A 27948-nucleotide genomic window follows, 5' to 3' on the forward strand; every position below is an offset into this window, starting at 1 on the left:
ATTAAGAGACCACTGCAACATTTTCAGTTTTTCTGATTTTTCTCTTTATAGGTATATTTTTGTGTAAAATGTACAATTGTTCTTTTATTCTATAAACTACCGACAACGTCTCCAAATTTCCAAGCAAAACATTTTGTATTTATTTTCTGAAAATGAGAAATGGTCAAAATAGCAAAACAATGCATTGCTTTCAGACCTCATATAATGCAAAGAAAACAAGTTCATAATCATTTAGAAACAACATTACTAACAATGTTTTACCTCAGAAAGAGTTTAGAAATCAATAGTTTGTGGAATAACAATGATTTTTAATCACAGCTTTCATGCGTCTTGGCTGCTTTCCACCAGTCTTTCACACTGCTTTTGAGTGACCTTATGGCACTCCTGGTGCAAAAATGTAAGCAGTTCTTCTTTGTTTGATGGCTAGTGACTATCTTCCTCTTGATTACATTCCAGAGGTTTTCAATGGGGTTCAGGTCTGGAGATTGGACTGGCCATGACAGGGTTTTGATGTGGTGGTCCTTCATCCACACATTGATTGACCTGTGTGGCATGGCGCATTGTCCTGCTGGAAAAACCAGTCCTGAGAGTTGGGGAACATTGCCCGAGCAGAAGGAAGAAACTTTTTCCAGGATAACCTTGTATGCGGCTTGATTCATAAGTCCTTCGCAAAATTTAATCTGCCCAATTCCAGCCTTGCTGAAGCATCCCCAGATCACCACCGATCCACCACCAAATTTCACAGTGGTTGCAAGACACTGTGGTTTGTACGCCTCTCCAGGTCTCAGTCTAACCATTAGATGACCAGCTGCTGGGCAAAGCTGGAAACTAGACTCATCAGAGAAGGTTACCTTACTCCAGTCCTCTATGGTTCAATCCTTATGGTCTTTGCCAAACTTCAGCCTGCCTCTCCTTTGCTTCTCATTGATGAAAGGCTTTTTTTCTAGCTTTACATGACTTAAGCCCTGCCTTTAGGAGCCTGTTATGAACTGTTCTTGCTATGCACTTCACCCCAGCTGCCATTTGCCATTCCTTTTGTGGGTCACTTTGTCATCCTGCGGTTGCTGAGTGATATTCGAATAAGATGATGGTCATCCCAGTAAGTGGAGAGTCGCTTTCGCTCTCTGCCGGCCTGTAGCTTTGTTGTCCCAAATGTCTGCTGCTTGGCCTTGTTGTAATGGACTGCAGTCTTAGAAATTTTAAGAATGGAGGCAACATGACGCTCACTGCATCCCTCTGCTGGTAAAGCCAGTATTGAGCCCTTCTTTTCCTCACTCAAGACCTTTCTTTTCAACTCCTTTGGCATGGTTAAAAAGTTATTTTTTCATTCCTATTACTTTTGGGATATTACTAGCACTTGTTTTGCCATCTAGCTTGTCCTTTTGCAAGAGGATTGTGAAGACCACAGCAGTGTTTTTCATACTTTCCCTCGTTAAATAAGGTTTGTTCAGGTGATCACCTAATCAGAAGCACATTTAGTAGAATGGGGTGCACTCTGGTTGGAATTCAACTGACACTGGAATGAAATGGCTGTCAGACATGTAGAGAAGCTGATTTTTATAAAACCGTGCAGTGGTCTCTTAAGTTTTCCCAGAGCTGTGTATTTAAAGAACACTTTTGGTATCTTGAGGGGCAGGAGCTCGAGCACGATTTTACACTCGTCCAATTTATATGGTGGTGTGAGTGAGCCCTATCACTTTACTAGCAATCAGGAATATGTTTGAAGGAAAAAAAAATCTGCTAGAAATCCGCAAAAGAGCAATTCTTGCTTTAGGGCATTGAGTGGTAATTGATTGACATGTGATAATTTGTGTGCCATTTTTCACATCATGGTAAGAAAGTAGCATGTAATAATACCCTGCTAATGTGATGCCTCATCTGATACCATGCCAGGAATCTCACATGCCTAAAACACAACCCCTGTGATTTATCGTCTACTTCACTAGATTGATGTGTATAGTAGGTAAGATAGGGCTTTATGTGGTGTTAAAGGGAAGGGGGGGATCTGACACATCTGCTTTAAACCCTTGATAGCAGGTACAGAGGCCAGCGGCAGCTAGTGCGATGCAAGCGAGTGCAGTGCAAATGAACATGACACGTTCTGTTTGTTTTATTACTTTTTACCACAAAAATACAATTAGAAAAAAAAGAGCAAACAAACACAATGTGACTCTTCCAGTTTGAGTTTGCATGGTTGAGAAAGCAGAGAGCTATGCATAAGAGCACAGCAATATGACCACAACCTAAAACAGCAAGAGAAATGGAAAAAAAAAGACCTGAAATGTTTGTTTTTTTTTGTTTTTTTTTTTTTTAGATTAAAGGAAATTAGAACTGCTGCAACAGGGCACCATGATTTCTATGTACACCCCTGCAGCATTGTATCAGTTACTGAACTGTTTGTAGTTTTGATAGAAACCTTGCTTGTCTGATGTAGAACAGCTAAGGCTACTTTCACACTTGCGTTGAACGGCATCCATTGCATTGCGTTGTGTGACGGATGCAACGGATGCGTTGCATATAATGGCACAACAGATGCAACGGATCGTACAAAACAACGGAAAGCTTTTTTTTCTTTTTTACAGTTTTACCGGCAGCAGACTATTGTGAACAATCAGCTGATCACCCGGCGGCCGGGCGCCCAGCTGAGAGCTCTCACATGCCGGCGGCCGGGCGCCCAGCTGAGAGCTCTCACATGCCGGCGGCCGGGCGCTCAGCTGAGCGCTCTCACATGCCGGCGGCCGGGCGCTCAGCTGAGCGCTCTCACATGCCGGCGGCCGGGCGCTCAGCTGAGCGCTCTCACATGCCGGCTGCCGGGCGCTCAGCTGAGCGCTCTCACATGCGGCAGCCGGGCGCTCAGCTGAGCGCTCTCACATGCCGGCGGCCGGGCGCTCAGCTGAGCGCTCTCACATGCCGGCGGCCGGGCGCTCAAATGAGCGCTCTCACATGCCGGCGGCCGGGCGCTCAAATGAGCGCTCTCACATGCAGGTAGCCGGGCGCTCAGCTGAGCGCTCTCACATGCAGGCAGCCGGGCGCCCAGATGAGCGCTCTCACATGCAGGCAGCCGGGCGCTCAGTTGAACGTTCGGCCACAGAGAGACAAAATAAAGTTTGTGATTAAAAAATAAAAAGCATGTGCAGTGAAATCCTACGGATTGCGCTGCTCAAAAAAAACATTACATGCTGCGTTCCTTCCGCCTCACGCAGCGTCAAAATAACGACGCTGCGTCGTCCAGCAGATGCAACGCTGACACTTGCGTTACAGTGCGTTGTCCATACAAGTCTATGGAGAATAGCGCAGTGCTTTAACGGACTGCTCTATTCTCCATAGTGACGGACTGCGCTGAACGCAAGTGTGAAAGTACCCTAAAGGCCCAGTCACACTAAACAACATCGCTAGCAACATCGCTGCTAACGAACAACTTTTGTGACGTAACTGCGATGTTGCTAGTGATGTCGCTGTGTGTGACATCCAGCAACAACCCGGCCCCTGCTGTGAGGTCGTTGGTTGTTGCTGAATGTCCTGGGCCATTTTTTAGTTGTTGTTCTCCCGCTGTGAAGCACACATCGCTGTGTGTGACAGCGAGAGAGCAACAAGTGAATGTGCAGTGAGCAGGGAGCCGGCTTCTGCGAACTCTGGTAACCACAGTAAACATCGGGTAACCAAGAAGCACTTACCTTGGTTACCCGATATTTACCTTCGTTACCAGCCTCCGCCGCTCTCAGCTGTCAGTGCCGGCTCCTGCTCTCTGCACATGTAGCTGCAGTACACATCGGGTAATTAACCCCATGTGTACTGTAGCTAGGAGAGCAGGGAGCCAGCGCTAAGCGGTGTGCGCGGCTCCCTGATCTCTGCACATGTAGCTGCAGTACACATTGGGTAATTAACCCCATGTGTACTGTAGCTATGAGAGCAGGGAGCCAGCGCTAAGCGGTGTGCGCTGGTAACCAAGGTAAATATCGGGTTGGTTACCCGATATTTACCTTAGTTACCAAGCCCAGCATCGCTTCCACGCGGCGCTGCTGGCTGGGGGCTGGTCACTGGTGAGCTCACCAGCAACTCGTGTAGCCACGCTCCAGCGATCCCTGCCAGGTCAGGTGGCTGATGGGATCGCTGGAGCGTCGCAGTGTGACATCTCACCAGCAACCTCCTAGCAACTTACCAGCGATCCCTATCAGGTTGGATCGTTGTTGGGATCGCTGGTAAGTTGTTTAGTGTGACTGGGCCTTAAGACACAGTGGTGGGGGCGGGGTTACACAGATTAGCCTCTCTGCTCTGCTTCGTAGAGCTAGTAAAGCATCAGTATTTTAATCAGCAGGAGTTTGTACAACACAGCCTAATAAGTGACATTCCTAGAATCAGGCTCTTGATACACACGTCCTCAACCCACACAGGACCAATAATACGGGCCACCCCAATCGATTAATTCCTGAGAATGACACGCATTTGCTACTCAGATGCAAGTTTTGAGAGACAAGGAGATGACCTCGGGTAAATAAAAGCAGCATTAAGAATGGGTATCAGTGTGCAGTGATCCACTGCGATTTACATTCAGCCTTCACTGGCAACCCATGCTCAACATTCTGCATGAACACTGGTCTATTTTGAAGACTGATGCCATATTGGCAGTAACAATTCCAGAAACTCCATTATTGACCGCGAGAATAAAAATCTAAAAAGGATATCCTAGTAAGAATCCACTATGTGGCCAAACCGTCAACAATGTTTAACACCAGGGGTCCAAAGCGGTGCCGTTATCCCGATTGTGATTGCATTGCATGTCGAAACATCATAACATTGTAAGGCTATGTGTGCAATTTTTGTATTTTCATGCGGTTACGCTGCGTTCTGCACCGCAGCGTAACTGCATGCGTCCTGCGTCCCCAGCACAATCTATGAAGGTTGTGCCTAATCCATGCCCACGTGGCGTATTAGAACGCAGCGCTTCGGCTAGTGCCGAATCGCTGCGTTCTACAAAGCAACAAGTCACTTCTTTCATGCGCTTTGGATGCAGGTCCTACTCTATGGGAGAGGCTGCATCCAGAGCGCATAAAATCAGCTTTTCATTACAGACTGTTTCTGCAGCGATTTGAAGCACACGTGTGCTGTTCAAATCGCTGCAGGGACAGAACGCAACGTGGGCACATAGCCTAAGAATTAATTACATCTCTTGCAGCACTACATATGTCATATTATGCCACATGTACCTGAAAACTAATCGGCATAGGTCTGACTTCTTGAGAATTGCGGGTATGCACTAGAGAACATGTTAATGACATCTTAGTAGCATGTGAAAATGAGGGCACCTCCACATATATAACCATCCCAAAACATTTTAAGTCCTGCCATGGCTGTTGTGAGCCCACTGACTTCACGGTATGAGGTATCGATAGACTGCGTTGTGGCACCAGAGGGGGCAATATGAAGTCTTTTGGCGCAACTTGAATGCCTTTGGATGGTCACCTTGAGTACATGGATTAAATGAAAAATCTTATTTAATCTTGCTCTTATCTGTCTGCTTTTATGATTTTAACTTTGTCTTTGTCCATTACACTAGTGTTATCCCTTTTGAAGATATTTTGCTTCTGTTCCTATCATTGAAGATCTCCAGTGACATAATTTTCAAGGTCATGCCATGTCATCATCTTCATCACTTTATAGTATATTTGTATTGGATGAATTACATGTATCACATCTATAATTATTAGGGATGATCGAATACCTCAACTATTCGGCTTCGCGAATATTTGCCAAATAAGGCGCCGCTATTCGCGAATATTGAATGCGCAATGTAAGTCTATGGGAAACCCGAATAACTATTTGGAACTATTTGGGCTTCCTACAGACTTACATTGCACATCGAATATTCGCATAGTGGCGACCTATTCATCGGATATTCGCAAAGTCAAATATTTGAGGTATTCGATCATCCCTAATAATGTATTAATCTTTTTCTACATCCAGTGCATACTCCGCTCCATAGGTGTTAAGTATGTACTTTGCACTTTTTGTATCCTTTATCCTTACTGGTTGAGACAACCATATTGTATGCACTTAACCTGCTCTGTGCTTCATAAAGTGGGGACTCTGTGTTCACAATGATGGCACATGACCGGCGTGTTCTTTTTCCTTGTGCTCGGTTACCAGTGTCCCTATGGAGCGCTCGCAGGTAGATTATGCTACAGGAAGTTAATACACCATTACCGGAGCGAGAATCACCACAAATGTGCATAGTTACGGTATGCTTGAAATCATTTGGTAAGGATTATATATACACACACACATATATACACACTATATATATATACATTATATATATATATATATATATATATATATACACATTATATATATATATATATATATATATATATATATATATATATATATATATATATATATATATATTATATATACATGCAGTGCCGTAATTATGCACATTTGTGGTGATTCTCGCTCGGGTAATGGTGTGAACTTCCTGTAGCATAATCTACCTGCGAGCGCTCCATAGGGACACTGGTAACAGAGCACAAAGAACACTCCTCTTGAACCCCAACACACGTTCCGCATAGGCTTCCTCTGGGGGTTTCTATGTGTACTGAACTGTAGTGTCTAATATATATATATTAGACACTACAGTTCAGTACACATAGAAACCCCCAGAGGAAGCCTATGCGGAACGTGTGTTGGGGTTCAAGAGGAGTGTACACACTCACTTGTATAATGGGAAAATACTCTGCTTTGTAACCTATTATCATCTATGTGTTGATCCAGGAGAGCTCCCGTTGCCATACAAATTGATTACTTTCTTGTCACTGTTGAAATTTGTGTTTATCTGTTTGCCCACAGATTACAGATAGTATATAAGGGGATGCATATATGAGTATCTAAGGCTAAGTTCACACATCCTGTGTTTTGCATCAGTCACAATCCGTAGCCTTGAGGAATTACGGAATCCTGCAAAATATTTTGCAGGAATCCTGTATTTCCCCATAGACTTCTATTAGTGACGGATTGCGACTGATGACCCTGCGTTGCATCCGCTGCGTCGCGGTCCGTCGTTTTTGACTGACCGCCGAGCGGGGAGCAACGCAGAATGTAACGTTTTTCGGGCCGTCAAAATTAACGCGCCGCGCAGGAATCCGTCGCCATCCGTCAAGCTTGTAATGCATGTCTATGGTGCTGGATTCCGTCGTAATCCGTCTTACAACGGAATCCAGCGCAGGATTCCGTCATGCTCTACTGAGCATGCCCAGCATGCTTGGCACGCCCACTGGGCTGTCCCAAACACAGACGGATCATGACTGATCCGTCAAAAAACGGACGCACAGCGGATGTAACGGACGCAACTGATCCGTTTTTTCACAGGATTCCTGTGAAAGGAATCCTGTGAAAAACACATCAGTTGCATCAGTTGACATCTTGAAAATGACTGATCCGTTGCTGACGGACCTGACGGATTGAAAACACAGGATGTGTGAACTTAGCCTAAGGGTACTTTCACACTTGCGTTATTTTCCTTCCGTTACAATCCGCCCTTTTGGGAAACAGCGGAATCCGTTAACGGATTCCGCTGTTTCCCATAGACTTGTATGGTTGACGGATTGTACCAAAAGGAGCTGCGTTGCTTCCGCTGGGCGACGCTCCGTTGCTTCCGCCCAGCGGGAGGAACGCAGCATGTAACGTTATTTTGAGCAGCGGAATCCTCTGGATTTCACTGCGCATGCTCTTTTTTTTTTTTTTTTTTTTTTTTTTTTAAAATCAAACTTTATTTTGGCTCGCGGTGGCCGAACGTTCAGCTGAGCGCCCGGCCGTCGGCAAGCGACAGCGCTCAGCTGAATGACCGGCCACCGGCATGCCCGGCCGCCGGCAAGTCACAGCGCTCAGCTGAGCGCCCGCCCGCCGGCATGCCCGGGCGCCGGCAAGTGACAGCGATCAGCTGATCACCCGGCGGCCGGCTGCAGGGAGCGATCAGCTGATCACCCGGCGGCCGGCTGCAGGGAGCGATCAGCTGATCACCCGGCGGCCGGCTGCAGGGAGCGATCAGCTGATCACCCGGCGGCCGGCTGCAGGGAGCGATCAGCTGATCACCCGGCGGCCGGGAGCGATCAGCTGATCACCCGGCGGCCGGGAGCGATCAGCTGATCACCCGGCAGCCGGCTGCAGGGAGCGATCAGCTGATCACCCGGCAGCCGGGAGCGATCAGCTGATCACCCGGCGGGCGTGAGCGATCAGCTGATCACCCGGCGGCCGGCTACTGGGAGCAATCAGCTGATCACCCAGCGGCCGGCTGCAGGGAACGATCAGCTGATCGTTCACTATAGTCTGCCGCTGGTAAAACCGGGAAAAAAAAAAAAAAAAAAATCAAAACGAATTGCGTTGTTTTGCAGCATCCGTTGCATCCGTTGTGTCACTATATGCAACACATCCGTTGCATCCGTTACACAACGCAATGCAACGGATACCGTTCAACGCAAGTGTGAAAGTAGCCTAAGATATACAACACTTTATAACTACCTTTATGCTGGCAGACCATGCTTTACTATTGCATATTATTCGCTGCCCATGCTTTTGTGTTTCTATATTTCTCCTCCTCCTTGTGGAGCCTTCACTGTGAACCTTATATTACGCTCTATTTATTGATTTACATTTATGGCATTGTCTTTAATTTTTTAGCAATTAAAATACTATGAATTTTATTTTTAGAGGTCTGCGATTTCTCTTCTTTAAGATAACCATTTCTAGGAGTTCTTTCCAGTATTAGTGTGTGATCTTTGAGATCTATATTTGCTTTGCACTTTTGAAATTTGCTCTCCGAATAAATAGCAAAAACCTGCTGAGATGCCCTCTAAAGCTTTAGCGTTAGACCAATGAACATGGGAACTTCTTTAGCATGGCAGTGGCCTCATCACCCCTCACCACAGGCTTTGTTGCGTCATAGACATACATTTTTGACATTTTCTAATCTTAAAAAAATAAATAAATAAATCCTGACAAGTCACACTGAACTAAAATTTAAGAATTTAAAGCCACAGTTAAACACCTCTGGCAACAGCTAATCTAGCACATAAAGGAGCAGGCATCCTGGTATACAATGTGCAAGGCCCCCTTTGTTTTTTTGTTTACATATAAAATATATTGGTGGGAAAGTCAGGTGGCTATAATACGATTAGATTATTAGCCGTTCCTGCTAAAATCAGTAATTTAGATGAAATATCTGATGTGACCAGTGTAGGAAATCACTCTAGTAGGCATTAGGTAGTCATACAGGCAATGCAGTTTGCTCCGAACGTGCAGTTTTATTGCTTTCATAAAAACTCCAAGGGATTCAAAACAAAAACAGCCTCTTCTGGGCACAAAGGTATAACAGCAAATAAAGCAGGCACATACTGTATATATCAGTGCGGGCTCACCTGACCAGATTACAGTTCTTTTTTCAATCAAGGCAAAGCAATAACAGAGTCTCACCCAGATAGCAATTCAGATTCTCCTTTAGGCTCAGTGTGCTCACATAGTAGGTTACTCCGACACTGTGATTGTCCATAGCAACCAGTGATACTTGCAGTTCGGTGTACATGACATGTCCAGTCTCGTCTCAGAGATTCTGCCTTCACTGACTTCAACACAACACCACTCTCCACAACATACACAACTGACGGAGACCCAGGTGAACACAAGGCCTTGTCCTTAGCCAAAGCTATCAAGGTGCATCTAATCAAGAACTGCAATGCTAGGATTTAACCCAGTCCTACCTGGCTTTACCTCAGCTTAAAGGTACCGTCACACTAAGCAACATCGCTGCTGAGGCACAACTTGATAGCAAATGTTGCTGTGTGTGACATCCAGCAACAACCCGGCCCCTGCTGTGAGGTCGTTGGTTGTTGCTGAATGTCCTGGACCATTTTTTAGTTGTTGCTCTCCCGCTGTGAGGCACAGATCGCTGTGTGTGACAGGGAGAGAGCAACAACTGAACGTGCAGGGAGCAGGAACAGTCTTCTGCGGACGCTGTTAACCACGGTAAACAGCGGGTAACCAAGAAGCCCTTCCCTTGGTTACCCGATATTTACCTTCGTTACCAGTGTCTGCTGCTCTCAGCTGTCAGTGCCGACTCCCTGCTCTCTGCACACATAGCTGGAGTACACATCGGGTAATTAACCCGATGTGTACTGTGGCTAGGAGTGCAGGGAACAGGGAGTCGGCACTGGCAGTGGGAGAGCGGCAGACGCTGGTAACAAAGGTAAATATCGGGTAACCAAGGGAAGGGCTTCTTTGTTACCCGATGTTTACCGTGGTTACCAGCGTCCGCAGGAGCCGGCTCCCTGCTGCCTGCACACGTAGCAGAGTACACATCGGGTAATTAACCCGATGTGTACTGTGGCTAGGTGTGCAGGGAGCCAGCGCTAAGCGATGTGCGCTGGTAACCAAGGTAAATATCGGGTTGGCTACCCGATATTTACCTTAGTTACCAAGCGCAGCATGCTTCCACGTGTAGCGACGCTCCAGCGATCCCTGCCACGTCAGGTTGCTGGTGGGATCGCTGGAGCGTCGCTTAGTGTGACATCTCACCAGCGACCTCCTAGCAACTTACCAGCGATCCCTAACAGGTTGTATCGTTGTTGGGATTGCTGGTAAGTTGTTTAGTGTGACTGGGCCTTAAGACTCTAACATGGGTCAATAAACACTTGTAGTGATCCACCAGTCCCAAACTCCCACCAACTATTGTGAGAAGCTTGTGGAAGGATATCCAAAACGCTTCACTCAAGTCTTAGGCCGGCTTTGCACACTACGACATCGCAGGTGCGATGTTGTTGGGGTCAAATCGAAAGTGACGCACATCTGGCATCACTTGCGATGTCGTAGTGTGTAAAACCTTTTTGATACGATGAACGAGCGCAAAAGCGTCATTATCGCATCATCGGTGTAGTCGCCGACATTTCCAAAATGCCGTTGCAGCGACAGGTACGATGTTGTTCCTCGTTCCTGCGGCAGCACACAACGCTGTGTGTAAAGCCGCAGGAGCGAGGAACATCACCTTACCTGCGTCCCGGCTACTATGAGAAGGAAGGAGGTGGGCGGGATGTTTACATCCTGCTCATCTCCAGCCCTCCGTTGCTATTGGCCGCCTGCTGTGTGACATCGCTGTGACGCCACACGGCCCGCCCCCTTAGGAAGGAGGCGGGTCGCCGGCCAGAGCGACGTCGCAGGACAGGTGAGAGCATGTGAAGCTGCCGTAGCGATAATGTTCACTACGGCAGCTATCAAGATATCGCACGTACGACGGGGGCGGGGACTATCGCGCTCGACATCGCAGCATCGGTTTGCGATGACGTAATGTGCAAAGTACCCCTTACAGTTTAAAGAACAATGGTACCAAATACTAATGAAATGTATGAAAACTTTTGACTTTGCAGAAAGTAATTAAAATTCCTTAAAACATTCTCTCTCATTCTGGCATTTGGAAAATATAAATAATTTTGGTTCCCAATTGACCTAAAATGGAAAAGGTTTATTCTGATTTCCTGTCAGATAGTGAGAAAAACATGCAGATGTGCTTCTGGTTTCAACTGTATTTCACCCGCTGTTTGGGTGTATAGTAATATATATACATACATACCAAACGTTTGGACACACCTTCTCATTCAAAGAGTTTTCTTTATTTTCATGACTCTGAAAATTGTATATTCACATTGAAGACATCAAAACTATGAATTAACACATATGGAATGAAATACTGAACAAAAAAAAGTGTGAAACAACTTAAAATATGTCTTATATTCTAGGTTCTTCAAAGTAGCCACCTTTTGCTTTGATTACTGCTTTGCACATTCTTGGCATTCTCTTGATGAGCTTCAAGAGGTAGTCACCGGAAATGGTCTTCCAACAGTCTTGAAGGAGTTCCCAGAGATGCTTAGCACTTGTTGGCCCTTTTGCCTTCACTCTGCGGTCCAGCTCACCCCAAACCATCTCGATTGGGTTCAGGTCTGGTGACTCTGGAGGCCAGGTCATCTGGCGTAGCACCCTATCACCCTCCTTCTTAGTCAAATAGCCCTTACACAACCTAGAGGTGTGTTTGGGGTCATTGTCCTGATGAAAAATAAATGATGGTCCAACTAAATGCAAACCGGATGCAATAGCATGCCACTGCAAGATGCTGTGGTAGGCATGCTGGTTCAGTATGCCTTCAATTTTGAATAAATCCCCAACAGTGTCACCAGCAAAACACCCCACACCATCACACATCCTCCTCCATGCTTCACGGTGGGAACCAGTCATGTAGAGTCCATCCGTTCACCTTTTCTGCATCGCACAAAGACACGGTGGTTGGATCCAAAGATCTCAAATTTGGGCTCATCAGACCAAAGCACAGATTTCCACTGGTCTAATGTCCATTCCTTGTGTTTTTTAGCCCAAACAAGTCTCTTCTGCTTGTTGCCTGTCCTTAGCAGTGGTTTCCTAGCAGCTATTTTACCATGAAGGCCTGCTGCACAAAGTCTCCTCTGAACAGTTGTTCTAGAGATGTGTCTGCTGCTAGAACTCTGTGTGGGATTGACCTGGTCTCTAATCTGAGCTGCGATTTCTGAGGCTGATGACTCGGAAAAAACTTATCCTCCGCAGCAGAGGTGACTCTTGGTCTTCCTTTCCTGGGACGGTCCTCATGTGAGCCACTTTCTTTGTAGTGTTTGATGGTTTTTGCCACTGCACTTGGGGACACTTTCAAAGTTTTCTTAATTTGTCGGACTGACTGACCTTCATTTCTTAAAGTAATGATGGCCACTCGTTTTTCTTTACTTAGCTACTTTTTTCTTGCCATAATACAAAATTAACAGTCTTTTTAGTAGGACTATCAGCTGTGTATCCACCAGACTTCTGCACAACACAACTGATCTTCCCAACCACATTTATAAGGGTGTGTGTGTGTGTGTGTGTGTGTGTGTGTGTGTGTGTGTGTACACAAATATATACATACACACACATATAGATACACACACATATATTATATACTAGAAGGTGGCCCGATTCTACGCATCGGGTATTCTAGAATTTACGTATTGTGTAGTTCATGTATGATTTTTGTTTATATATATATATATATATATATATATATATATATATATATATATATATATATATATATATATATATATATATATATATATATAGAGAGAGATGTTGTTGTGTGTAGTTACCAAGTGTTTGTGTAGGCGCTGTACATGTTCTGGGTGTTGTCTGGGTGTGGCGGGGGGTGAGAGCGGTGTTGTATGTGTGTTGCGTGTGTTGCGTTGTTTGTGGAGCGCTGTGTGTCTGTAGCGTTGTGTGTGTGTGTTGCGCGGTTTGTGTGTGTGTGGTGTGTTTTGGGGGGAGGTATGTTTTGTGCAATGTGTGTGTTGTGCGGTATGTGCGTATATTTGTGTGTGCCGCGGTGTTTGTGTGTTGGGTGTTGTGTGTGTGCAACGTTGTCTGTGTGTGTGGGTGTCTGTGTAGGGCAGTTGTTTGTGGTTCCCAGTGTGTGTGTGTGTGTGTGTGTGTGTGTGTGTGTGTGTGTGTGTGTGTGTGTGGTGTGTTGTGCAGTGCGCGCGCGTGTGTGTGTGTGTGTGTGTGTGTGTGCATCAGCCTCTCTTCTCTCAGCCTACCTCTCCCAGCCTCCCTCCTCCCAGCCTCCCTCAGCATCAGCCTCCCTCTCCCAGCCTCCCCAAGCATCAGCCTCCACCAGCATCAGCCTCTCTCCTTCCAGCCTCCCCCAGCATCAGCCTCCGCCAGCATCAGCCTCTCTCCTTCCAGCCTCCTCCAGCATCAGCCTCCCTCTCCCAGCCTTCCCCAGGATCAGCCTCTCTCCTCCAAGCCTCCGTCCTCCCAGCCTTCCCCAGCATCAGCTTTCCCCTCCCAGCCTCCCTCAGCATCAGCCTTCCCCAGCATCAGCCTCTCTCCTCCCAGCCTCAGCCTCTCTCCTTCCAGCCTCCCCCAGCATCAGCCTCTCTCCTTCCAGCTTCCCTCAGCATCAGCCTCCCCTTCCCAGCCTTCCCCAGGATCAGCCTCTCTCCTCCCAGCCTCCTTCCTCCCAGCCTCCCTCAGCATCAGCCTTCCGCTCCCAGTCTCCCCCAGCATCAGCCTCCCCAAGCATCAGCCTCCACCAGCATCAGCCTCTCTCCTTCCAGCCTCGCCCAGCATCAGCCTCTCTCCTTCCAGCCTCCCTCAGCATCAGCCTCCCGTTCCCAGCCTTCCCCAGGATCAGCCTCTCTCCTCCCAGCCTCCTTCCTCCCAGCCTCCCTCAGCATTAGCCTTCCCCTCCCAGTCTCCCCCAGCATCAGCCTCCCCAAGCATCAGCCTCCCCAAGCATCAGCCTCCACCAGCATTAGCCTCCACCAGCATTAGCCTCCACCAGCATTAGCCTCCACCAGCATTAGCCTCCACCAGCATTAGCCTCCACCAGCATTAGCCTCTCTCCTTCCAGCCTCCCCCAGCATCAGCCTCCCCAAGCATCAGCCTCCACCAGCATCAGCCTCCACCAGCATCAGCCTCCCTCGTCCCAGCCTCCCCCTCCCAGCCTCCCCCAGCATCAGCCTCTCTCCTCCCAGCCTTCCCCATGATCAGCCTCTCTGCTCCCAGCCTCCTCCAGCACGCCGTGCTCCTCTGCCGACACTCACACACCCGATCGCATCCACTCACACACACCCGATCGCATCCACTCACACACACCCGATCGCATTCACACACACCCGATCGCATCCACTCACACACACAGACACTGACGATATCGCACATACGCGCTTATACTCACAACATCCGGAGGTATCACATGCTTCTGGCCATGTGATCCTCCCGCAGGTCCTGGAAGCTAACAGCACAGTACCGCCGCCGAGAAGCAAGCGATATCCCAGGATGTTGTGAGTATGTGGATGCGATGTGATGTGTGTGTGAGAGTGAGTGTGATCTGATTTGTGTGTGTGTATGTGTGTGCTGTTATGTGTGTGTGCTGTTATGTGTCTGTATTTTCCGCCGCTGCAGGACCTTGATGTGTGGATGCGATGTGATGTGTGTGTGAGGTGTGTGTGAGAGTGAGTGTGAGCCGGTGTACACTGGTAACTATGATACACATCGGGTAACTAAGGGACCTTAGTTACCCGATGTGTATAATGGTTACCAGCTTTCACGGCCTCCGTCAAGATCCCAGCATCGCAAGGTTATGTCTGGCGCTGCCGGGATCCTGACGCAGCCGGTGTAGAAGCAAGCGATATCCCAGCATGTTGTGATGTGTGAGGTGTGTGTGAGAGTGAGTGTGAGAGTGAGTGTGATCTGATGTGTGTGTGTACTCACCTGGGAGTCGCGGCTCCGTGTCAGTTGGGCCAGAGCGAGCGTGCATTGCGTGAGGGGGGCGGGGCCTGCAGAGAGCCGGGGCGAGAGGCCAATCCGTGTGGGGGGGCGGGGCCATGGCGAGCCCAGCGGCCAATCAGTTTTGTGTCACCGTAAGGACACAATTTCGGAGCATGTCAGACAGACAGACGGACAGAATAAGGCAATTATATATATACTAGAAGGTGGCCCGATTCTACGCATCGGGTTTCTAGAATTTATGTATTGTGTAGTTCATGTATGTTTTTTGTCATATATATATATATATATATATATATATATAGATGTTGTTGTGTGTAGTTACCAAGTGTTTGTGTAGGGCGCTGTACATGTTCTGAGTGTCGCGGGGGGTGAGAGCGGTGTTGTATGTGTGTTGCGTGTGTTGCGTTGTTTGTGGAGCGCTGTGTGTTTGTAGCGTTGTGTGTGTGTGTGTGTTGTGCGGTTTGTGTGGGTGTGGTGTGTTTTGGGGGGAGGTATGTTTTGAGCAATGTGTGTGTTGTGCAGTATGTGCATATATTTGTGTGTGCAGCGTTGTCTGTGTGTGTGGGTGTCTGTGTAGGGCGTTGTTTGTGATTCCTAGTGTGTGTGTGTTGTGCAGTGCGCGTGTGTGTGTGTGTTGGGGGGAGGTGTGCACCTCCCATCGTGCTCCATCCCCCATGCTGCGCACCCCCCATCGTGCTGCATCCCCCATGCTGCGCACTCCCAAACGTGCTCCATCCGCCATGCTGCGCACTCCCAAACGTGGTCCATCCGCCATGCTGCGCACTCCCAAACGTGCTCCATCCGCCATACTGCGCACTCCCCATCGTGCTGCATCCCCCATGCTGCGCACTCCCAAACGTGCTCCATCCGCCATGCTGCGCACTCCCTATCGTGCTCTATCCGCCATGCTGCACACTCCCAAACGTGCTCCATCCGCCATGCTGCGCACCCCCTATCATGCTCCATCCGCCATGCTGCGCACTCCTAAACGTGCTCCACCCGCCATGCTGCGCACTCCCAAACGTGCTCCATCCGCCATGCTGCGCACTCCCAAACGTGCTCCATCCGCCATGCTGCGCACTCCCAAACGTGGTCCATCCGCCATGCTGCGCACTCCCAAACGTGCTCCATCCGCCATGCTGCGCACTCCCAAACGTGCTCCATCCGCCATACTGCGCACTCCCCATCGTGCACCATCCGGCATGCTGCGCACTCCCAAACGTGCTCCATCCGCCATGCTGCGCACTCCCAAACGTGCTCCATCCGCCATGCTGCGCACTCCCAAACGTGCTCCATCCGCCATGCTGCGCACTCCCAAACGTGCTCCATCCGCCATGCTGCGCACTCCCAAACGTGCTCCATCCGCCATGCTGCGCACTCCCAAACGTGCTCCATCCGCCATGCTGCGCACTCCCAAACGTGGTCCATCCGCCATGCTGCGCACTCCCAAACGTGCTCCATCCGCCATGCTGCGCACTCCCAAACGTGCTCCATCCGCCATACTGCGCACTCCCAAACGTGCTCCATCCGCCATACTGCGCACTCCCCATCGTGCACCATCCGGCATGCTGCGCACTCCCAAACGTGCTCCATCCGTCATGCTGCGCACTCCCAAACGTGCTCCATCCGCCATGCTGCGCACTCCCAAACGTGCTCCATCCGCCATGCTGCGCACCCCCCATCATGCTCCATCCGCTTGGGAGTGCGCAGCATGCCGGATGGTGCACGATGGGGAGTGCGCAGTATGGCGGATGGAGCACGTTTGGGAGTGCGCAGTATGGCGGATGGAGCACGTTTGGGAGTGCGCAGCATGGCGGATGGACCACGTTTGGGAGTACGCAGCATGGCGGATGGACCACGTTTGGGAGTGCGCAGCATGGCGGATGGACCACGTTTGGGAGTGCGCAGCATGGGGGATGCAGCACGATGGGGAGTGCGCAGTATGGCGGATGGAGCACGTTTGCTCAGCCTCTGTCCTTCCAGCCTCCCTCAGCATCAGCCTCCTCCTCCTAGCCTTCCCCAAGATCAGCCTCTCTGCTCCCAGCCTCCTCCAGCACGCCGTGCTCCTCTGCCGACACTCACCCACACCCGATCGCATCCACTCACCCACACAACCGATCGCATCCACTCACACACACCCGATCGCATACACTCACACACACCCGATCGCATACACTCACACACACCCGATCGCATACACTCACACACACAGACACTGACGATATTGCACATACGCGCTGATACTCACAACATCCGGGGATATCACATGCTTCTGGCCATGTGATCCTCCCTCAGGTCCTGGAAGCTCACAGCACAATATCGCCGCCGAGAAGCAAGCGATATCCCAGGATGTTGTGAGTATTTGGATGCGATGTGATGTGTGTGTGTGAGTGAGTGTGATCTGATTTGTGTGTGTATGTGTGCTGTTATGTGTCTGTATTTTCCGCAGCTGCAGGACCTTGATGTGTGGATGCGATGTGATGTGTGTGAGGTGTGTATGAGAGTGAGTGTGAGAGTGAGTGTGAGCCGGTGTACACTGGTAACTATGATACACATCGGGTAACTAAGGGACCTTAGTTACCCGATGTGTATAATGGTTACCAGCTTTCACGGCCTCCGTTAAGATCCCAGCATAGCAAGGTTATGTCTGGCGCTGCCGGGATCCTGACGGAGCCGGTGTAGAAGCAAGCGATATCCGAGCATGTTGTGATGTGTGGATGTGATGTGTGAGGTGTGTGTGAGAGTGAGTGTGATCTGATGTGTGTGTACTCACCTGGGAATCGGAGCCCCGTGTCAGTTGGGCCACAGCGAGCGTGCATTGCGTGAGGGGGGCGGGGCCTGCAGAGAGCCGGGGCGAGAGGCCAATCCGTGTGGGGGGGCGGGGCCATGGCGAGCCCAGCGGCCAATCAGCTTTGTGTCACCGTAAGGACACAATTTCGGAGCATGACAGACAGACAGACAGATAGACAGACAGACAGACAGACAGACAGACAGAATAAGGCAATTATATATATAGATAGATACACACACACACACACACAGTATATATACAGTACAGGCCAGAGGTTTGGACACACCTTCTCATTCAAAGACCTTTCTTTATTTGCATGACTCTGAAAATTGTAGATTCACATTGAAGGCATCAAAACTATGAATTAACACATGTGGAATGAAATACTTAAAAAAAGTGAAACAACTGAAAATATGTCTTATATTCTAGGCTCTTTAAAGACAGGGCATCACTCTTTTTCCTTATATTTAATGTGGAGTGATGCCCTGTCTGACTGGCTCTGCACTCCAACCCCCGCCATGTTCATTAGCCTCTTTGTGGTCACTTGCTGATCTTGTGTAGGTTTTTAAGAATCCCAAAAAATGCAGTGTAGAATAGGACCCAGCAAAGGAGGGTGCCGTGAAGTGGCGCTGGGCTAATATTATAATGCATTTTAATGTTCTAAATACCTCCAATTTATTTATTAGGTAGTGTATTACTGTGTTATTGCAGAGTGTGACTTTTTTATTTTTTTATATATTGTATCATGAACAGACATGCACCTGTTCACATTGGGAGGTGCTGCCAGTCCAGTTTGAACTCAGGCAAGTACATGCATGGGAGACCAGCTGGGAATCCATGGTTTCATTCTTTTTCTATTCTATTATAAGGCTACTTTCACACATCAGTTTTTTTCTATCAGGTACAATCCGGAAAAAAACGGGTTAAACGGATCCGGTACCGCATCAGTTTTATCCCCATAGATTTGCATTGTTACCCGATTGTACCTGATGGCTTTGCGTTGCATCCGTTTTTTTCCGGATGCGGCAAAATTAATTAAAGCGGCGGCCGGAGGCAACGTGTCTTGCAACGTTTTTTTGTCCGGCAAAAAAACCGCATCGCGCCGGATCCGGCGCGATATGGCAGGTTTTACAATGAAAGCCTATGGACGCCGGATCCGGCACAATGCGGTAAAAAATGGATGCGGCTGCCGGATCCGTTTTTGTTAACTGCGAATGCACCAAATTAATTTAAAAAACTGATCCATCAAAAAAAAAAAAACGGACAAACCGGATGCAAAACGGATCCGTTTTTTTTTACACATCCGGCATAACGGATCCGTTAAAAACCGGATCCGGTTTTACATTTTTTTTGCCGGATCCTTTGGATCAGGAAAAAAAAAGGATTGTGCCTGAATGCAGAAAACTGATGTGTGAAAGTAGCCTAACACATACGGTATATATATATATATATATATATATATATATATATATATATATATATATATATATATATATATATATATATATATATATATATATATATATATATATATATATATATATATATATATATATATATATATATATATATATATATATATATATATATATATATAAAATTTATTTGACTTGCATATTTACATTTTAGGGTTTCTTTATCTTCTATATCTAATTGCTTATTCGGTTCTATTGACATCTTATTACTATGTCTGATGTAAATGTTGGGAGTGTTCCCAAAGTATACTTACCCACATAGGTATATAGTTTTATTTTTTATTAGCACGTGCCAGAAAGACACTATGGCTATACTTTGGACACAATGCTGGTCTGTAGAAATATTCTACAATTAAACTAATGCAAAAAATAGTTATGAACTAAGCCTTAAGTGCTCAGCACCCCTTTCTTTAAATTTTAGACATGGCCTGGGTACACTACAAAATTATACATAGCACATACTGGCCTTACTGAACTCCCATACCACCCATACCACCAGCCAAGTGCCCTGCCAGCATTGTGGGCACATGACCCAATTAACTGCAGCGGTCATGCACAGACTATGCTACAAGAAAAAGAACCGATACTGACGAGGGTAGACAGACGCCCCACTCAGAGCCAATGAGCTCACTGACTGTCCACGTGATGTCACCACCGGAGGCAATAACAGACACTGGGAGCGGAGGCAGAGAGTCTGCTTTTGAACAGTACGGGTATGTGCACATGTAGCAGATGTGGGTGCAGACTTTCTGAACACAAAACTGCATGTTTTGGCGGGAAAAACACGGCAGAAAAAAAACCCAAAACACTTTAATTGCATTTTTTCTCATGCGTTTGTTCACGTCATGCCTATCGTGGGGGTTCCTGTGCTGTACCCCAGAGATCGCCGCCGGGTCTCCAGCTGAGGTTACAGCTGAGACCCAGCTCTCACTGCCAGGAGCGATGTTTGCGCCTCTCCTGGCACTTTAAGCCCCCCAAATGCTGCAATCAATCATGATCGCAGCATTCAGGAGACAGGGAGAGGAATCGTTTACTTCTCCCTGGCGATCGGGACGACCCTGTAATGTGATAACAAGCACCCGATTGCCGCCATGGCAACCCTGGCTCATCACCATGACTACCCTGGGTTACTGAGCTATGGAGAGCAAGATGTGTGAGGTGGAGCTAGGCTGCTGTCACACATTCGGCGCTTTGCAGAAAAACCGCAAACGTTTTGTTTTTTTTTGCCGCCGGTTGCCTTTTTTTTGCATAGACTAACAGTGCCATATTGTGTCGCATGGGCTTGCGTTTGGTCCGGTTTTTGCGGCAGATTTAGCCGATGCGGTGGCCGGATGGAAGGTTTCCTGGCACGTTTTTTGTCCGGCAAAAAAAACAACGCATCGCACCGCTTCTGGCCAATGCGGTGCGATTTGCAATGCATGCCTACGGACGTCCTGCCACATGCGTTTTTTTCCACTGCGCATGCTCAGTAGCCTGCCGCAAGCAGCAAATATTGGTCGGGCCGCACGTCAAAAACGTATGCAAAGGATGCGGTATTGTTGCCGCATCCGTTGCATAGGTTTCAGAGCCGGATTGGCCGGCTCTGCTAAAACCGGAGGTGTGAAAGCAGCCTTAGCGCTGCGAGTGCAGCACTGACAGATCTAATCCACTGCAGTGATCAAGCATAAGCACTGCAGCGGATCAGTGATCAGACGCAGGAAAAAACACAAAGAATAGAAATGCTGCAGATTTTTTCTGCCCCAAAATCTATAATGACAAAATCTGCAACCTGTGCACAGCAAATCAGGATTCAGACTGTGATGGAATGTGCTTTTTAAAACCTGCAAGAAACATTAAAAAAGCTACAAAAACGCAGCGTGGGCACACTGCCAGAAGGGCACGGAAAGCACATTTATTTTCTTATACTTCTGAAATTGGGAAAAAGCTTTAATGTTTATTTCAATAAAAATATGCAAACGTCTATAAGTGATCCAACATGGTATAAGTGTACAAATGCCAATAGCATCGACAGGCTCTGTACTATAGCTGTATCACATCGTGAACTCCAAAGTGATGGCAAAATATATTTAATAAACATGATGGAAGGCTCAAAGCTATTAATATATAATCAGCAAGAAAGCGAGACAGACGAGAAGACGGAAAAAGCATCTCCATGGCTCATATCATGCAGCTAAGACAAACTGCTGTGCAATGTATGAGAAGTCCCTGCATGGTAAGGATTCCACACATGTACGCAGCTCATGTGTATGCACCACATAAATTGTGCGCTGCTGACAGGGCACAGTATACAGCGGCAGGAGTTATACGGCTTCCAATTAGGATTTGTATAAATCAAATCAGGGCCATAGGCAAATACCTAGCAAGAATGGCTCCACTGCTACTAAAGCTCCATCCATTAGTAGTGTGAAAGTAATGAAGGATATGGAAAACACAAAGATTCCCACAATCTCATCATTATAGGATATAACCAAGACCGGGAGATAGCCGTAGCATCCTTCAGCCAATTCTGGAAATGATGAAATGATTTATGGATATCATACATGGATGGTAATATAGAATACAAATATAATATAATAAAGCAGAATATAAAACTAACGAGAGAAGCATATAGAGGGCTTCATCACAGAGATGCAGTGCCCCTGCGCTTATATAGTCATCGCCTTCCACACGCAGTCATATGATGCATACAATGTATATTACTACCTTTCTCACCACATCATATGATGGTGTCAATAGTTTACAGGGGTTAACCCCTTCATGACTGGATGACTTTTTTTTTACCTCTCCTTTATTCGACATGGGGACATTATTGTCTTGGATGAGTTGTAGTTTTAATAAGGCTAGTTTCACACTTGCGTTGAACAGCATCCATTGCATTGCGTTGTGTGACGGATGCAACGGATCGTACAAAACAACGGAAAGCTTTTCTTTATTTTTTTTTTTTCTTCTTTACAGTTTTACCAGCAGCAGACTATAGTGAACGATCAGCTGAGCGCTCTCTCATGCCGGCGGCCGGGCACTCAGCTGAGCGCTCTCTCATGCCGGCGGCCGGGCGATCAGCTGAGCGCTCTCACATGCCGGCGGCCGGGCGATCAGCTGAGCGCTCTCACATGTCGGCGGCCGGGCGATCAGCTGAGCGCTCTCACATGCCGGCGGCCAGGCGATCAGCTGAGCGCTCTCACATGCCGGCGGCCGGGCGATCAGCTGAGCGCTCTCACATGCCGGCGGCCGGGCGATCAGCTGAGAGCTCTCACATGCCGGCGGCCGGGCGATCAGCTGAGAGCTCTCACATGCCGGCGGCCGGGCGATCAGCTGAGCGCTCTCACATGCCGGCGGCCGGGCGCTCAGCTGAACGTTCGGCCACCGAGAGACGAAATAAGGTTTCTGTGATAAATAAAAAAATAAAAAAAAAAATTGAGCATGCGCAGTGAAAAAGAGAGGATTCCGCCGCTCAAAAAAAAGTTACATGCTGCGTTCCTTCTGCCCGGCGGAAGCAACGCAGCGTCGGCCAGCGGAAGGAAAGGTACTTTTGGCACAGTCATCCATACAAGTCTATGGGAAACAGTGGAATCCGTTAACGGATTCCGCTGTTTTCCAAAAGGACAGATTGTGATGGAAGGGAAAAAACGCAAGTGTGAAAGTACCCTAACAGACACCATTCATTTTACAATACAATATGCTACAAAACACAAATATTCTATTAGTTTGTGCCGCCATTGTCTCAGACAAGTCGATGAAGCGGTGTGTTAGGGATTGTTCTTTTTGTGCACCGAGCTGTAGCTTTTATTGATGGCATTTTGGGGTACTTGGGACGTTTTCATCGACTTTATGGAACATATGTTTAGGAGAGGTACGATGACCGAAAAAACAATTGCGGCATTTCAATTCCATTTTTTTCCCAGCCTTTACTTTACACTTTAGATATTCTATTTTGAGAGATCGAATTTTAAACTGCCAATAACACCAAAGATCCTTTGTAAGGTGGGGTGGATCTAAACTTTTATGCTTTATAAAACTTATTTTAATTTTTACAGGCCCAGTGTTGTAAACTGTAAATGAGGTTCTGCTATAGAGCCCAGCCACAGATTGTGTTTCATAGGAGGATCAATATGGCAGTTGTGTCTTGCTTTTGGGGAAGGGGGAAGCACTCCCTACAACCCGCGCCCACTCCATACATGTGTCGTAAATTTATATTGTGCGGTCCAGGAAGAGGTTGCTCGCTATTATTACCTTCTTCGTCAATCCACTTCATTGTGAAGAGTTGCTCGTTGTCAAAAGCGCACATATCTTTCACCTCATTACAAAGCCCGTCAAAGGTGATGCTGGGGTCAAAGTGGGTAATCATGATGTCTCTGTGAAAATAAAAAATAAAATTTGAGTACATAGTCCACAGAAACTTCAGTGAATAAGACTTGCCCAGTGATCGAACGAACGATAATTTACTCTTTTGTCTTTGATCAATACATGAAGAAAAGCATCAACAAACTATTGCAGAGAACCCAATTCCAGTGATGTGTCACTTGAAGGCTGTGTGTTACCCTTTCAACAAAATCAGTGCTTTATCAGTAGGAGATTATCACTATAAGGCTGCAGACACATTAGCGTATGGCATCCGATGCGATATGCTAATGACCCTCGGTTCAGGCTCTGCTGCGAGCGTGAGCCGAGTGTCATGCGACTGTGACCCGATCTTGCGATCGGGTCATAGCTGCTAAGGTGAGGGCGGGCGCTGCGGAGGAGAGGGAGGGGTTAATCTCCCCATTTCCTCCATTGTCAGCCTGTGTGTATATCGCACTGCACTGGGATAACATCTGAGCGCAGTCCGATGTTTCTCTTGCACCCATTCACTTGAATGGGTGCGAGTGATACGGCTCTCGCAGACAAATCGCAGCATGCTGTGGGTTTTTCCTCAGTCAGTTTAGGGCTGAGAAAAAAATCACTGATCTGAGCTGCAGCATTGCACTCGGCCCCATGTTAGACAATGCGAGATTTTCACGCTCATGTGAGCGTACCCCAAGACTAGGTGCCTAGTGTCCTAATCAACTGTCCTGTGTAACTCCACCTTGCCCACGGTTTAGCAAATTTCTGCTACAGTGTTCACAGAAAGCTGATTAGTGGATGGGATACACATGGCTCTGCATTCAGAGCACTGCTAGATTTGCAGCAGAGGAAACAGTGAATTTATCAAAACCACACCAGATAGAGCAGCAGGTGTTACATCACCGGAATCTGGGTGTCTGCCCTTATATCATACTGCTCTCAGATTACACAGCAAAAACCTCATTCACTATCACAAAACTCCACATGAGTTGTCATAAGCCATGATTGGAAGCTGCTCAATTCTTCAACCTCCATAAATAAAATGTTTTGGGGGTTTTTGCCTTTCTAAACCAATGTGACCAATTTTAGTGACTATAAGCTACTATGATAAAAACAAAACAAAAAACCACCAAAAAAAAAAAATAAGACTGGCATTTGCAATATAAAAGGTATCTGATCAGCAGAATATCCTAGCTTTATACATACCATACGGGTATTGGCACACACACACAAAACACACACTTCTTAAAAGGGAATCTGCCACCATATTTGATTTATCTAACCTATTACTATGGGCATACAGGTTGTAGAATGCTGACAATAGTCTTAGGCTAGTTTCACACTACGTCTTTTTAACATCCGCTGAAAACGTTTTTTTAGCGGAAGTACGGATCCTGCTTTTACAGCAAATAACGTATGCAAACGCATATGTTATTTTGCAGGATCCTGCACTGGATGTTTAGGGGCGGGCATTGGAGTCATGTGATCGGGAGTGAGGGGAACTAGACTGGGAGGAGGCTTCTGACAGCTGCAGACGCTGGTAACCAAGGTAAACATCGGCCTTGGATACCCGATATTTATCTTGGTTACGAGTGTCTGCAGCTGCTAGGAGCAGGGCTGTCTGCACGCGTAACCAACGTAAACATCGGGTAACTAAGAGAAGTGGTTACCCGATATTTACCTTGGTTACGAGTGTCCGCAGCTCTCAGGTGGGAGAGAGAGGAAGGGGGAAAGACAGAGATAGAGAGAGGGTGAGGGAGGGAGTAGAGAGAGAGACAGATCACGCGAGACTGGTTCTGGGCATGCTCAGTACTTTCTGGGCATGCTCAGTACAAAAGCAGGATCCTGTCTATCAGCACGCCAGCGTTCACCTGCGTTTGCGTGCGTTATAGTCAGGATCCAGCAATTTGCAGTATTTGGACGGAGCTCAAAAACGCTACAAGTAGCGTTTTTGAAACATGTTAAAAAACTGCAAGTCACTGGATCCTCACTATAACGCAGGCAAACGCAGGTGAACGGATGTTAACGCGAGTCCATTGCAAATGCATTGAAATGAAAACGCATTTGCACTGGATCCGCTTGTCCGCTAAAATAACGTTAAGGACGGATGTTAAAAAGACGTAGTGTGAAACCAGCCTTAGGCTGCTTTTACACTACGTCTTTTTAACATGCGTCCTGAACGTTTTTTTGCTGCAAAAGCGGATCCTGCTTTTACAGCAAAAAACACATGCAAACGCATGTGTTACTTTGCAGGATCCTGTCACTGGATGTTTAGGGGCGGGCATTGGAGTCATGTGATCGGGAGTGAGGGGAACTAAACGTACCAGACTGGGAGCTGGCATCTGACAGCTGCGAGGCTCGTAACCAAGGTAAAGATCGGGTAACTTGCTTGGATACCCGATATTTACTTTGGTTACAAGCGTCTGCAGCTGCTAGGAGCCGGGCTCCCTGCACACGTTACCAACGTAAACATCGGGTAACTAAGATAAGTGGTTACCCGATGTTTACCTTGGTTACGAGTGTCCGCAGCTCTCAGGTGGGGGAGAGGGAGGGGGAGAGACAGAGAAAGAGGGAGGAGAGAGAGACTGATCACGGAGGCTGGCTTCTGTGCATGCTCAGTAGAGCAAGCAGGATCCTGTCTATCAGCACGCCAGCGTTCACATGTGTTTGCATGCTGTTTAGTCAGGATCCAGCAATTTTCAGTATTTGGACGCAGCTCAAAAACATACAAGTAGCGTTTTTGAAAGATGTTAAAAAACTGCAAGTTGCTGGATCCTCACTATAACGCACGCAAACGCAGGTGAACGCATGTTAACGCGAGTCCATTGCAAATGCATTGAAATGAAAACGCATTTGCACTGGATCCGTTTCTGCGTTAAAAAAACGTTCAGGACGCATGTTAAAAAAACGTAGTGTGAAAGCAGCCTTACCTTTATGCCTTGTTGTGGATATATCATCGTCTATCACTTTATATAAATGAGCTCTTCCAGGCTACGGAGCGGATGCTGCCTGGAAGATACCGTATATACTCAAGTATAAGCCAAGTTTTTCAGCCCATTTTTTTATGCTGAAATCGCCCCCATCGCCTTATACTCGAATGAGGCACCACAAAATTTTCACCTGTCCTTCGTTCCTGCACTGACCCTAACAGGCTTCTTCCTGCCCGCAGACACAGACCCCCCCTCTGTGATTGATGCACGAGGCTGCTGCATCATACCAGGAAGGAGCCCATATATTCTAGCATCTACCCTGCCGTCTGCCATCATCGCTTTACTGCAGTTGACTGCTTTGCGGCCGCAAAGCATTCAACTGTAGCAAAGCGATGACGTCAGACGCCAGCGACAGCTCCGTGCAGCCGCAGCGATCATAGAGGGGTCTGTGTGGCAGCGGTCAGCAAGAACAGGTGAGGCCGGAGTCTCGCATCACAGGCTACGCCCTGACACTCTCCAGACACAAGCGTCTCAGCTGCTTAGAAACACATGCAGCTGACCCACGCCTAACAGGAGAGTGTGCGGCGGTGCAGGGTGATGTGAGAGTCACCCGCAAATGTGACCCCCGGTCAAAGAGGAAGGGCCGGAACGGAGGACAGGTGAGATTTTTTTTTTTTGGTATGTGAACGGCATAATACACATAGAGGACAAGAAGGGGACCTAAATGAGCACATTACTAAAGGATGGGGCACATTACTAGAGGGCTTATTACTACAGGAGACATTGCTACAAGGGGCAAGCAAGGATGGGGTACATTGCTACAAGGGGCATGCAAAGATGGGGTACATTGCTACAAGGGGCATGCAAAGATGGGGTACATTGCTACAAGGGGCATGCAAAGATGGGGTACATTGCTACAAGGGGCATGCAAAGATGGGGTACATTGCTACAAGGGGCATGCAAGGATGGGGTACATTGCTACAAGGGGCATGCAAAGATGGGGTACATTGCTACAAGGGGCATGCAAGGATGGGGACATTAGTTTATTAGTATCCATTTTTATTTTTTTAAATTTACCCACAGCTGCTGCATTTCTCACCCTAGA

General features: G+C 47.6%; 1 protein-coding gene across 1 annotated transcript in view; it reads right to left on the bottom strand.

The window, feature by feature from the left end:
• PRKCI (protein kinase C iota) overlaps positions 1-27948 on the bottom strand; it is a 154350-nt gene that overhangs the window by 69617 nt on the left and 56785 nt on the right. Inside the window, exon 2 of the mRNA XM_075340636.1 lies at positions 23824-23945. Coding sequence (XP_075196751.1) covers positions 23824-23945 — 122 coding nt within the window. The remainder of the gene's footprint in view (positions 1-23823; positions 23946-27948) is intronic.

This window comes from Anomaloglossus baeobatrachus, chromosome 3 (genome assembly GCF_048569485.1).
Source record: "Anomaloglossus baeobatrachus isolate aAnoBae1 chromosome 3, aAnoBae1.hap1, whole genome shotgun sequence".
Lineage (NCBI taxonomy): Eukaryota > Metazoa > Chordata > Amphibia > Anura > Aromobatidae > Anomaloglossus > Anomaloglossus baeobatrachus.